The 13,696-nt window shown below is 37.3% G+C and overlaps 1 protein-coding gene across 1 annotated transcript in view; it reads left to right on the top strand.

Annotated features, from left to right (window-relative positions):
* VWA8 (von Willebrand factor A domain containing 8) overlaps positions 1-13,696 on the top strand; it is a 3,458,065-nt gene that overhangs the window by 1,379,804 nt on the left and 2,064,565 nt on the right. Inside the window, exon 20 of the mRNA XM_044071701.1 lies at positions 1,519-1,590. Within this exon, the coding sequence (XP_043927636.1) occupies positions 1,519-1,590 (72 nt within the window). The remainder of the gene's footprint in view (positions 1-1,518; positions 1,591-13,696) is intronic.

The raw sequence follows: 13,696 nt of genomic DNA, 5'->3' as shown, positions 1-13,696 counted from the left end.
AAAAATGTATTTTTAAAGTTGCTTGTGTTAAAATGCATCAACAGTGTGCCCTGCTGGAAAGAAAAAGAAATGTACATGTATTGTTGTAATTGATTTAAATGTATATGTTTTAACAGAGGATACTAGAAGGGAAGATGTTAATCTCAATCCAGCTGCAGCCAACTTTGAAAAATAGTTGAAATTAAATTAGGCCATAAAGATTATATCTTACATTTCTGGTTGCAGCCAGAGACAAAATGTCTGGGCAACCAAATATTAGGAAGCCTTCTAGCAGGAAGCTAATTGCTACTCTGGGAGGGTAGAGGTTTAAAATTGTTTTATGACTTCCAGGAGCAGCAGAAGATCTGAGCAAATCTCTGTCTGTATAGTAACACATAGGTTCTATATCCTGACAGCTTCTAACAGTGGGGGTTGCATGGGAACCAGAAGTCAGATGACCAGATGTATGTGATGTCATTCTGTACAGAAATATTTTTTTAATATTAGAGGAGACTGAAGTCTCAGGAGCAGTCTGTTCTTGGAAATTGACAAAGGAGGATGATCACTCACCCACTTCATCTTGCCTTGTACTAGTAATTAACAAGGAATAGTAATTTTCTAAATCAGTTAGGAAAATATAGTGACAATAGTTAAGTATTGTTTTTCTGTAACTGTGTGAATTTTCAAGGCTGTATTATTTTTAATATTTTCTGTGATTGAAACTGTGGTGTTTATTGTAAATAGGTATTTAGTATTTTCTTATTATTTTCTTATTTATTATTAAATATATTTAAACTTCTCATTGTAGCTGGTCTTTTTAGAAGAATATTTAAGTTTTGAGAGTATTTGCCTTCATTTATTTAGTGATAACTCTGGCCACTCCTGAAAGTTTTGCTGTTTGGTCAACATTACTATTTGTGCTAATATTACTTTCACTCAGTCTAATTGGTTATCCTTTTAAGAGCCTTATAGTAACTGACTGGTGGCAGTGAATCTACCTTGTATTCTGGGCAGAGTTGGTAGAGCGGGTAATCTGCGCCAGCCTTTCCCAGGTTTGTGTGTGTGGGTGTATGTGTGTGTGTGTGGGTGTGTGTGTGTGTGTAAATCAAATCTCAGAGAGTGTGTGTATCAGCTACTTGGAGCAGGGATATGAAGCACTGGTTTCACAGAGAGGGTGCTAGAGGACTGGGCTTGGACACTCAGCTTAGGACTTAACCCTTCAACTGTGCCAGTAGGGAGTCTTACTGGGGACTTGGGGAAAGACAGAGAGAGAGAAAGATAGATCCCAGGCTGCCCGTGTTCCCTGTGTGCTCTTAAGAGAAATTGTGCTTGATGCAGAGATGTCTGCATCTGGAAATACTGAATGCATCCATTTGTATTCCAAGTGAACGTCCCTCTTCAGTGTCAGTGATGAGGATTGAGGCTCCTTTATTACTGGCCCAGAGTAGGGATGTCACAACTTCATTTTTTTGCTGAAGTAGCATTTACCACTATGCAGAAGCAACTGTGACATATACCCTCTCTTTCTTTTTGTTTTAGCACTTGATGGTGATGGAGGACATGCTTAAGGATTTCCTGCTGGGAGAACACTTGCTGCTGGTTGGTAATCAGGTGAGAGAATGAAATCTTTCAGTTACCCTGTCCATCAACATGTAGTAATTAGCAGTGCATTTCTAATGTAATATATTTCAGAATTGTTTTTATAGTTAGACCACAATTAGCAAGTACTGTTTCACTTATGTATGCTGTAGTAAAATGCTAGGTACTGCATTTGTCTTTTCTTTAGGGGGGTCCATTTTTTTATATTCTTGGTGTACTAATCAACTTTAGTCTGAAGGTTGCATATAAATGCAGTCACATCTTGTTTATTTAACTTTTTAATCCAAGCTGAAGTTTCTTTTACTAAGATGAACCAACCAAGGTAAGGGAAAACTGGGAGAACAACAAATAAGAGTACAAAATGATGCAGTATAGCAAAAATAACAAGAGCCAATAACAAGAAAGTTGTCAGTACCACACAATCTACAAAACTCTCACAGCTCAGACCAAAGATACAGACTACATATGCTGAGGCTGTTAAAACTAACCTCACAAACACAGATCACTTTCACAGTTGAAAAGCCCATAAGGCAGACCGCTACACAAACCAATATCTTAATCATAGGCGACTCCATAGTGAGACAAACCAATACATGTGCTAAGAGGGTTGCTGTCACTTGCCTATTAGGTGCCAGATTCACCACATCATGCAAGCATTCAGATCCTTGCACCGTATATATGCATGGGTGTGAATAACTTCAGATGTACCTCCCAGGACTGTATAAACAGAGACATGATGAAGCTCATGGAGTATGTGTCTGAGGTTGGTATGAACCTAGCTTTGAGAAGCATTCTAGTATCACCCTCAATGATTTTTCAATGTGAACAAAAGATTATTGATTTCAATAGTTGGCTTCGCTTCTGGTGTCATTCAAAGTGGGTACAATATATATCAGCTTGGGAAGAGATGGTAAACAGTCCCAGTTGCTTTGCCAAGGATGGTTTGCACCTCTCCCACCAATGCTTTCTTATGTAAACTAAATCCTTGTCCACTCCCATAGTGCCTTTTTTTAGACAGTGTCAGTCTGCAAAACTCCACTCCCTATAAGCACCTGTTACTCTGGAAAACATTTATATGTGCATCATCGCAGAGACTTCGCTTAGGACCATTGAATGCAGTGCATCATTGTATGGTTTCATTGTTTATCTTATGTTCAGGCTCGCCACACTAGATGAAGGCACTAATGGTAGTGGTGACTCCATATTCCTAAAAAAGCACTTCATCTCCAGACTAGTTAGACAAGATAGTAAAGCGAAATTCCTCCACATCCAGCTTAATATTAACAAACCCCCTTTTCATATCATAGCTAGCATTAGGATCCCATCCTCCTTGGAGACTTCAACCTCCCCTTTATAAACTGAATAACTTGTACATCCTCACACATGTATGCTCATAGGTTTCTAGACTTCAGTGCAAACTCCCTGGACCAGTTAGTCCACACCCCAACCAGGGGTGATAAAATCCTGGATTTAGTCCTCACCAGTATTGGATAGCTTTGCTGCCCACCAACTATAATTTCTCCTTGGTCAAATCAGACCACAAGCCAATCACACTCAAGTAATACTGAAGCCTGAAGTATCTTCTAATACCTTGGTATTCATAGATTATGTGAGGTCTAAATATGAGTGATATCCTAGCTAAATTCAAAAGACCCTTTCCCCTTTAATCTTGATGACACAATTGCTTATGTGGAATCTTTCACTGCTAAATTGTGTGCTTAGGAAATAGTGGTATAGATGCATCTGTCCTACCCAGAAATGTAAACACTGCTAAATTTGAAAATAAAACCCTGTGGTGGAGCCAGAATATAAAAAAGAAAGAAGACTTATTGAAATGAAAAGTAAGCCTAACTGAAGATATGAAAAACACTCTTTCTGAACTAAACAAGGAACTCTTAACCCTGATAAATCAAAAGCCAGATATGAGGTAAAAGTAGCCACCAAGGTGAAGGATAACTACAAAGCCATCTTTAGTTATATTAACTTGTTCCTCCAGTGGAGCTCTTTTGAATTTCTACTCTTAACACCCAGTGAGCATAGCCTGAGCCTTTTAAAAAAATGTTATTGCTTCACAGTTCAAACAAATGGTCATATCTCTAGAACCATAAGTGTTGCCAGAAAACTGTGAATGGCAAAATGTTCAGCACAAAGTAATCTTTGCAACAGTTGCATTTATTCAATTCTGTCTTAAACTAGATCAGCTTCAATAACCATAGTAAATAAGAATTAGGTAATGTGCAAACACTTGCAGTATTTCAGTAACAATTCAGGCAACACACATACTGCCAGCAGCATTTTCTTCATGCAACTATGAGTTTTCATATAAGACTAAGCAGTTCCGTCTGGTTCATTTGATTGTTGAGATATTTAGAGAAATATGAAAATGATTACACCACAAAAAATAACATACAAACAATATTCAATATCTATTTATCTGCAATTGAAAGACGTCAAAGATCAATACAGTTGTGTTTGTCATTGTGTAAACTTTAAGATGAAATCTTCTAAAACCTTGTATGTAGAACAGTTTTGTAATTATTAATGTAAATATGAACAAGCAGTATTTGATGCTTAGAGGCATCAGTATGATGTAACTGCAGAAATACCTGGAATCATAGGAATCACCACCAGGCTGAAATGAGTTAAAAATGTCAAAAAACAGTGCCCAGTAATATGTATAGCAAATAGTAAATTATATTACAAACCTAGACCTAGAAGATAACCAATTTACTAGTAGACAAATTTACCTCAAACTTCACCCCTCCCTCTCCCCAAAAGTTCACATCCAAATACACACCCCCAAGTTAAATCACCCAAGACCAAATTTTCAAGGCACTCTCTAAGCCCATGTATGTATATGTGTATGTATATATATATATATATATATATATATATATATGTATATATATATATATATATATATATATATATATATATATATATATATATATATATATATATATATATATATATATATATATATATATATATATATATATATATATATATATATATATATATATATATATATATATATATATATATATATATATATATATATATATATATATATATATATATATATATATATATATATATATATATATATATATATATATATATGTATATATATATATATATATATATAGATATATATGTATATTTATATATTTATATATATATATATATATATTTATATATATATATGTATATATATATATATTTGTGGGGACATATAATACTCCAGGCTGCCTAATGGTCAGCCTTGAAACATGACTTGGCTGATCCCCTTTATAAGCTATTGAATATCAGCCTCAAAACTGGCTTCATGCCAGATGAATGGAGGACAGCAACAGTCATTCCTTTGCACAAAGGTGGAGCTTTAGTGGACTTGGGTAATTATAGACTTTGAAGTATGGCCAGTCTCACCCGTAAAGTTATGGAAAGGATCTTTATGAAATTAACATATAAGGATATAGGTGACTTATGGACTCTCAACCCAGCCCATTTCAGATTTCTCAAGGGCAGGTCCTGCCTACTTAACCTGGTTGACTTCTTTGAAAAAGTTAGTGAAGTAATAGATGGGGGCAAAACAATGCACACTGCATATCTAGACTTCCCTAAGGCTTTCAACAACAGACCACACTCGGGTGTCATAGACAAACTGTCACAACTTAATGCCAGTTCCTAAGTAACTTGTTAGATAGCAGTTTTTCTCACAGATAGAAGCCAGGAAGTTTGGGTGAGAGACTGTACCTCCCCCAAAAAACTGTCAGTAGTGGTGCACCCCAGGTTTCAGTCCTTGGGCCACATCTCTTTGCCATTTACTTCTCAAAGGTTACAGATAACTTTTAAGTTTACAGTTAATGAAGTTTGCAGCAGATGACTACAAATTTGGTGCCATCTTAAACTCCACAGAATATGCCAAAATCCTCCAAGAGGACCTACCCCATACAAGTAGCAGGTGACAAAACCATGGACTAAAACTAAATGCTAAAGAGTATATGATCATATCATTCGGCAAGCATGACTCCCCTTGTAACTGTCACATTGACAACACACCCCTGAAAACTGATACCATATTTACAGATCTGGGGATTTATATTGACAATGAACCGTCCTTTGATCACCACATATCTACTGTAGATAAGGAAGTCTTTTTTCGGTGCATAGCTTATATCAGATCCAGGGATGTAATTGTTCCACTTCACTCAGAAATTATTAGGCCAGTCATTTAATATAATGTCCGTTTCAGTATGTACTTGTCCAAACATTGGTCACAACTGGAATGACTGGAATGCTTCTCACTAAAACAGTCAAGGGTCAAAGTCGTAAAAACTATGTGGACCAACTCAAAGCCTTGTCCCTCTTATCAGTGTCATACAGGTTACTGAGAGGTGACCTTTGCCTTTGGTATATAGCTTCTACAGACCCTATTCGATCAGACCTATTACATGTTTGCAAGTACAATGTTATCATAAACACACCCACTCAAGGGATGTCAGTCTCTTTTGCAAAATAAATAGAACATGTTAAGGTATAGGTTTGTGTCACAGAGAATGCCGCTTCCTTAGAATGATCTTCTATTCCACATAAAGCAAAGTGCTTCTTTTACTCTATTCAAATATAATTTGGAAAATCAGTGGGTAACCACAAATTCAATCCCAGTCTAACATCCCTGTTTGTCATGAATAGGGAAAACATTTAAATGATCCAATATATCCTTTTCAGCTCATCTCTAGATTATTTGTGTGCAGCTCATGTAAGGGCTAAAAACTCCCATGGGCATGTAAGGCTAGACTTCTTAGGATCCTAAGAGATCAGTAGCCTTGTGAGTATCTATGAACCTATGAGGAACAGAATCTGCATTGTAGTAGGTGGTGTTTTAGCATACCTCAGATTTGCAGGCTGGTCTAAGGTGGTGTTTAAGTATTAAGAGAAACTGAATCCATGTGTTTCATAACAATTCCTGCATTTTATTGTTTGAACTGACCACTGATCAACAGAATGTGATTTCAACCAACTAGAGGAAAAAGTGGTGATGGTTTTTACCTTTTGTTGCCCAGTACCAGATTCGTATGCTATATTTTGCCTTGTTTGATTGCCTACTCTCTGCTGCAGTATTTTCTGAACTATGATGGAGTAATATTCTGTAAATACTACAAGATCATGATGTCCTGGAGAAAGCATGAGACATTGTTTTACATAGTACACTTTCTGCGAGTAAGCATATAAATAGGAGGTTTGGGGTTGAACCCCTCCACACTTAAGGGACACAGGAGAGCTTGCATCTCCAGAAACACTTGTTTCTTTTAGTGGCTATTACCTATCTGTCTTTTTCTATATGTGTGTGTTGTGTGTGTGTGTGTGTGTGTGTGTGTGTGTGTGTGTGTGTGTGTGTGTGTGTGTGTGTGTGTGTATATGTATGTATATATATATGTGTGTATATATATATATATATATATATATATATATATATATATATATATATATATATATATTTTTGTGTGTATGCACGTATTAATGCATGTGTGTGTATGTGTATATCTATCTATGGGTCTATTTCATATCATTGAAGACCACATTGTCGAGATGAAAATAACGAAAACTCATTTCAGCAAAAGAACAGAGCAACGAAGATCTTCCCAGGATAAGTAATCACTAATCCAAAAAGTCACAAAACCTATACTGCACCATCCCTAACCCACTCAGGTGGGAGGCTATGCCCCCCACAGCCCCCAATATGGAGGCACACACCCACCACCAAAATATACCAACTCTGAGATCACACTACAGTTGGGAAAAGGGCAAAGTTCACCTTGTTGGCCAACAGGTTACTTACCCTGGGAAGATCTATGTTGCTCTGGTCTTTCACTGAAATGGTTTTTCAATATTTTCATTTTGATGATCTGGGGTTTTTACATTCTGAAGGGGAACCGTGTATGTATATGTATATGTATATATATATATATATATATATATATATATATATATATATATATATATATATATATATATATATATATATATATATATATATATATATATATATATCCACACACAGACACATAATAGTTATAAGTACATTACTTTCATTTCCTCACTGACAAACAAACTGATGTCCCCATTGAGTCAAAGACTGAAAAACAGTTAAACCAGAAGTCAGTTGCTGTAGGTTCTGTTAATATCAAAGAAGCTGCTTGCTGTTCTGTTTGCACTCTGTTGATCATTCAATCTTTCTCTTTTTCTTTGAGAGACTGACGTTGACATGGGTGACTCCATAAACAAGTTGTCCTGTTCAGCTATGACTGTAAAGAAGATGTTAAACATTGTCTTTTCCCTTCTAGGAATCATTCTGGGATAGAAAGGCTGTACTTGGCACTAAAATTTGAAATAGTTGCAGCAAGTCTTGTCAGATCCATTGAAAGATCTGTTCTGCCTATTTTCTAAAGTTCTGTATCCCTGGACAAGATCAAAAGTATAATACCTCCCTTCACTAAAGAACTGACAGTTTGAAGAAACTCCAGAAAACATATGAGACAGCTTTCCTGGGTTAAAAGAGTGTGTTAGATTCTAAGTGTATATTTTCAAGTTTGGGAGAACCCTGTAGTACTGAAATCCTCTAATAAATACACAGAAATCCCATATCAAACATGACTCCTAAGATTTTCCCCAAGTGAAACAAAGATCATTCTTCTTGAAAACTAATAATTTATACATAATTTACACATAGCAGCAGCAAAACAAAAAGTTCATAGCAACCACGGCTTAAAAATCCACTATTTATTTGCAGCAAACAGACAGTAAGCGCTTTCAAACTCACAGTTCTTCTTCAGACTAATATACACATCACAACTGCTCATTATTTAAAATACAAACAGACCAATCAGCAAACTTCAGGAATCATCTATACAAGTTCCTAGATCTAAGAACAGGTCTCAAAGAAATTTTGTTATTTAAACCTGGTTTCCTATCAGCAAGAACTTTACATATCCAGTGCAGTTCCCTTTCTTCAGTGAAATTCACAAGGTCACCACCTGTACGACCCATTTTAACTATCTCAATTATTTTAAACATAAAATAATGTAATGAGCCTAGCTCATAAACATGTTCAGTAAGTGCATTTGTTAAATCAGCCTTCCTCAAAGCATATTTATGCTCACAAATATGTTCATATAACATCCTGTTTGACTTGCCAATATAAAAACGTTCACATACTGCACACGTAGCTAAATAGATAATATTCATGGTTTTGCAGTTGGCTGACACTTTAAAAATATATTTTTTCTTAGAAACTGGGTGTATAAACTCATTCAGTTCATCTATGGAAGGACAATGTCTACAGGAGCTACAGGGATGTGTGCCTTATGGCCTAGAATACACTTCCATGTTATGCTCTATATATTTGTTATCTCTATAACAGTGATGTCGCTTAAGGGATTTCTTACTTTTGTAGGTGTAATTAGGTCTCACACCCACAATATCATGGATTCTTTTATCCATTGTCAAAATATTCCAGTTCGCATCAATCGTCTGTCTAATCCTTCTAAAGTCACTAGCATAAGGTAGCACTAATGGAAGACTATGCAGCTTCACATTCTCAACCTGCTGTTTTGCAGGAGATTCAGTTGAGAAATAGGGACATGCTACAGTCAATCTCTTAGACTTGATATCTTCTTTCATCTCACTTATTTCTTTTTCATTATAGCCTCTAGTCAGAAATTCATGTGCTATCATATCTAAATCTGTGGAAAATACATCAGCAGTACTATTCAGCCGAGATACCCTCATCCCTTGTGTTTTCATAATGTTTTTAAACATATGAGAGGGATGCATACTATCACATCTCAGTATGTTATTCCTCCTGAAGGGCTTTCTATACAGAGTGGTTGACAAACACGCCATTTCATCCTTAGTTAAACATATATCTAAAAAAAACATCTCTGAACATGAGACAGTGCTAGTGAACTTTAGAAGCTCAGTAGTTCTATTCAAATACTCTATGAAATCATTCAATTCATTCTCAGTCCCTCCCCATAATAGAGCCACATCATCAATGAATCTCCTATAAAAAAGGACCTTTGATGTAACCATACAATCAAAAACAAACTGCTCTTCCCATTTTGCTAGAAACATGTTGGCGTAGCTATTGGCACATGATCTGCCCATAGCTACGCCAACTTTCTGCAAATAATAATCCTGTTGAAAAAGAAACACATTATTAGTCAGTATTAGTTTCAGAAACAGGCAGATAAGATCTATGTGTTTCACATCATAGTCACTGTGCAAAGTTAAAAATGACTTAATCATGTTCAAGCCCTCACAATTCAGAATTCAAGTAAATAGTGACTCTGTCCAATGTAACTAGCAAAACATTTTCTAAATCAAAAGTTTTCTCCTTCACAGAAGAACTAAGATCTTTCAAAAATTGTCTAGTATCATTAAGCACTGTAGGTATCCTATTAAGAACAGGTTGCAATTTCTTGTCTATATGTATTGAAAAAGGCACTGTAAGCCATTTCCTACCTGAGGCTATGGGTCTCAGAGGTGGTGAAATCAAACTCTTGTATATTTTAGGGAGACCTTGAAACACTGGTATCACTGGATGTTCCACATTGAGATAACCAGCTAATTGCTCAGTAATATAAACATTGTCTATACAATCACGTATTGTGAAAAAACAGAGCATTGCACATCCCTTATAAAATCCTTGTCAACCTTATCATAAACACTTGAATCAGAAAGCATGCTATGTATAGACTCTATATAAAAATCACGATTCATTAAAACAGTGGCTCCACCTTTGTCAGCATTCTTTATCACCAAAGAGTGATCTAACTCAAGTGCTGACAAAAGCAGACCTCTCTTCCTTTGTTAAATTATAAAAATCATGTACTTTTACCTTGGACATTCTATCCTAAGTATCAGAAAAACCAATAAACAATTCATCCTCACATTTCCTGACCAACACATCTACTACAGAATCAATATTAGGTTGATATACACTAGGTTTTTAAAAATCATAAACATGCTCATCGGAAGAACTGTTTGCAAAGCATAACTTAAGCGAGACATTACGGGCAAATAGTCTTAAACCCAAAGAAATGTTCAAAAAATCAGACCGTTCAGCAGGTATAAAATTAAGTCCCTTTTCAAGTAGAGAAACCTCCACTTGTGACAGTACCTTATCAGAGAGGTTAACGATTAAGGACCCTCTGCCTTGTTCCACATTTGTTTGAGATTCCGTGACATGTGATCGTCATATGGTTGTCGCCCTCTCTTTCTCCCCTCTGCTCTGGCTCCTTCCTCTTCTGAGTTCTCTCTGTCGTGTTTGTTTTACTGGCAGAGGAAGCTGAAGGTTCCCAAAAACCTGTTTGTCTGATTTTGCCTTCCTACAAACAACTTGCTGCATAGAAGAGGAAACTACATCTGGTGAAATAACAGGCACACTTTGCGCACTGTTTGAAGCTCCCTCATGGACCAACATAGTTGACGTCATCAGAGGTTCCTCACGTGTGGTTAGAGGAGTGGTTATCACATCAGCAGCGGGACTGGATACATTGTTGCTGCTTAATACATAATTGTCACTTGATATTACATCATTCGAAGCATTTACAACACTACAAGGCCAAGTGAACACGTGCCCTTTAGAAAAATCTTCCTTGTCACAAAATAACTTTTTCAATTTTTGATTCCTAAGCCTGTTTTCATAAGATGAAATGGAATCAGCAACCTCATCAAAGGCACAGGCTTCACAGTCATATTTATCAAGCAAACTCTGCTTTTTAGCATCTATAGCTGAAGCTAATTCTTTCTCAGCAGGTTCAAAAACATCAGTTAGGAGTCTAATATAACCAAAACTGTACTCAAGATTCAATTTCTGCCGTCTCAGCATAAGCCCTTCTTAGTGATTCCCATATGTAGGCATAAGCAGAATTCTCAGACCTCTAGGAATAACTTGATGGTGCAGGCAAGCTCCGATATGGAGCCTTTGCCAATATATATGTTTTAATTTATAGAGGTCATTTTCCAGATTTTTAATCTCTGCTTGAGATGGTACTCTTAAATCAGCAGGGCAAGACTCACCATTATGTTTTTCAGATGATATAGCAGTCAATAAGGGATTACTTCCTTGTGAAAACAGCAATTTATGAATCCGAGCATTCTTACAGTCTCTATGTTGAGTTACTCCATCCACAGACTCTCCCACAGTAAAATTAACAGACATTGTCGCCATGGATCTCAAGGATGACACAAATATAAATCCAAAATAAATGTAAAAATGGCCTCCTAACAAGACAAAGCTGGAACTTCCAAAAATAATATAATAGCAGCAACAAAACGAAAAGTTCACAGCAACCACGGCTTAAAAATCCACTATTTATTTGCAGCAAACAGACCGTAAGCGCTTTCAAACTCTCAGTTCTTCTTCAGACTAATATGCACATCACAACTGCTCATTATTTAAAATACAAACAGACCAATCAACAAACTTCAGGAATCATCTATGCAAATCCCTAGATCTAAGAACAGGTCTCAAAGAAACTTTGTTATTTAAACCTGGTTTCCTATCAGCAAGAAATTTACATATCCAGTGCAGTTCCCTTTCTTCAGTGAAATTCACAAGGTCACCACCTCTAGGACCCATTCTAACTATCTCCATTACTTTAAACTTAAAATAATGTAATGAGCCTAGCTCATAAACACGCAAGTGCATTCATTAAATCAGCCTTCCTCAAAGCATATTTATGCTCACGAATACGCTCATATAACATCCTGTTTGACGTGGGTCTGGACACCGAGGAAGGCTTTTTTATGTATGCCGAAACCGATCTGTATGTGCTAACTTTTTATTAAAAGTTGCACCTGATACACCTTTGTGCTGGCTTTTTTACTTTTGGATCATTGTCTCTTTAAGCCATGCACTGCTGTACTTGCAGGGGAACGCACTAGACTGCTGCTAATTTGGTGGGCTTAAGTTTAGTTAAGAGATGTTATGTGATCCTATCTCGCCTACATTCTGACTGATGGGTTCGGAGCCGATCCCTCGGCTCCGACTCGGCACGCTTATGCCAAAGAGCGAAGTCTCTTATTGGCTGAGCTTATTATATCCCAGGATGCACCACTACCAGTCCCCCAGATCTCGTTTGCCGCTAACCTGCGAAGACGTGGTCTCGAGCTGGCTGAGCTGAGTAGTTATTTTTTGACTAACTTTTCTGTCAGTTTTGCTGTTTTCTTTCAAAAAAAGCTGTTTTAACAGCTATTCTTACATTGTTGTGTGGTTGGTTTGAATTTCTTGTGAAATTTTGTTGTGTGACTGGGTTGTGTTTGGTAGGCCCTCCTTTCATCTAGGGCCTTCCCGGTTATTCAACCCTTCTATATTTTATATATAGTAAAAGGCTTTAAAGTTTTGGTAGCTGTTTGTTCTTACAGGGTTTCAAAGTCCCCTGTCATTTGCTAGTGATAACTGTAAGCCTATACTTAGGGGCAGTAATTGTATTTCTTCCAGTCAGATTACTGAAATTCCCCCCATAATGTCTCAGAATCCTAGGCCTTCGGGCTTTAAAAAATGTGTAAAATGTAGTTTCAAAATGTCCATCACGGACGATCACTCGCTCTGTGTGTATTGCTTAGGGGCAAAACATTTACAGGAATCATGTAGCGTATGTCACGCTTTTTCCTCAAGGGTCCTCCAGGAGAGGAAAAATAAATTAATTCTTAAGGGATTAATTAAACCTTCTTTCGAAGAAGCTTTGGCATCCTCTCCTTCTCCGGCCAAAAAGAAAAGGGCGTCGGTTCCGACCAGTCCGTCGGATCCGACCGCTAAGAAACATAGGCAGGCCTCTCCTTCGGCTCCAAGGACTTCGGAGCCGAGGTCGGAACGGTCTGCCTCGATGCCACCAGTATCGACTCCTCTGGCTTCGGAGCCGATGGCTGGGGCATCGAGGCGGGTCACCTTCGGCTCCACTGCTCTCGGAGCCGACAAAGGTTGCCCGCTCAGACACTTCCTCCTCGGCGCCGAAGCCCACCTCGGCACCGATGGAATCTGGTATGTGTATTCCCTCGGCGCCGATACTCATCGAGTCGCCTCGGAGCCGGTCCCCTAGCCCTTTGGGGC

Source organism: Protopterus annectens, chromosome 5.part0 (assembly GCF_019279795.1).
Source record: "Protopterus annectens isolate FY-2018-M chromosome 5.part0, PAN1.0, whole genome shotgun sequence".
Taxonomy (NCBI): Eukaryota; Metazoa; Chordata; order Ceratodontiformes; family Protopteridae; genus Protopterus; species Protopterus annectens.
Note: the sequence above shows the minus strand (reverse complement) of the source record. Positions and strands in the feature narration are given on the sequence as shown.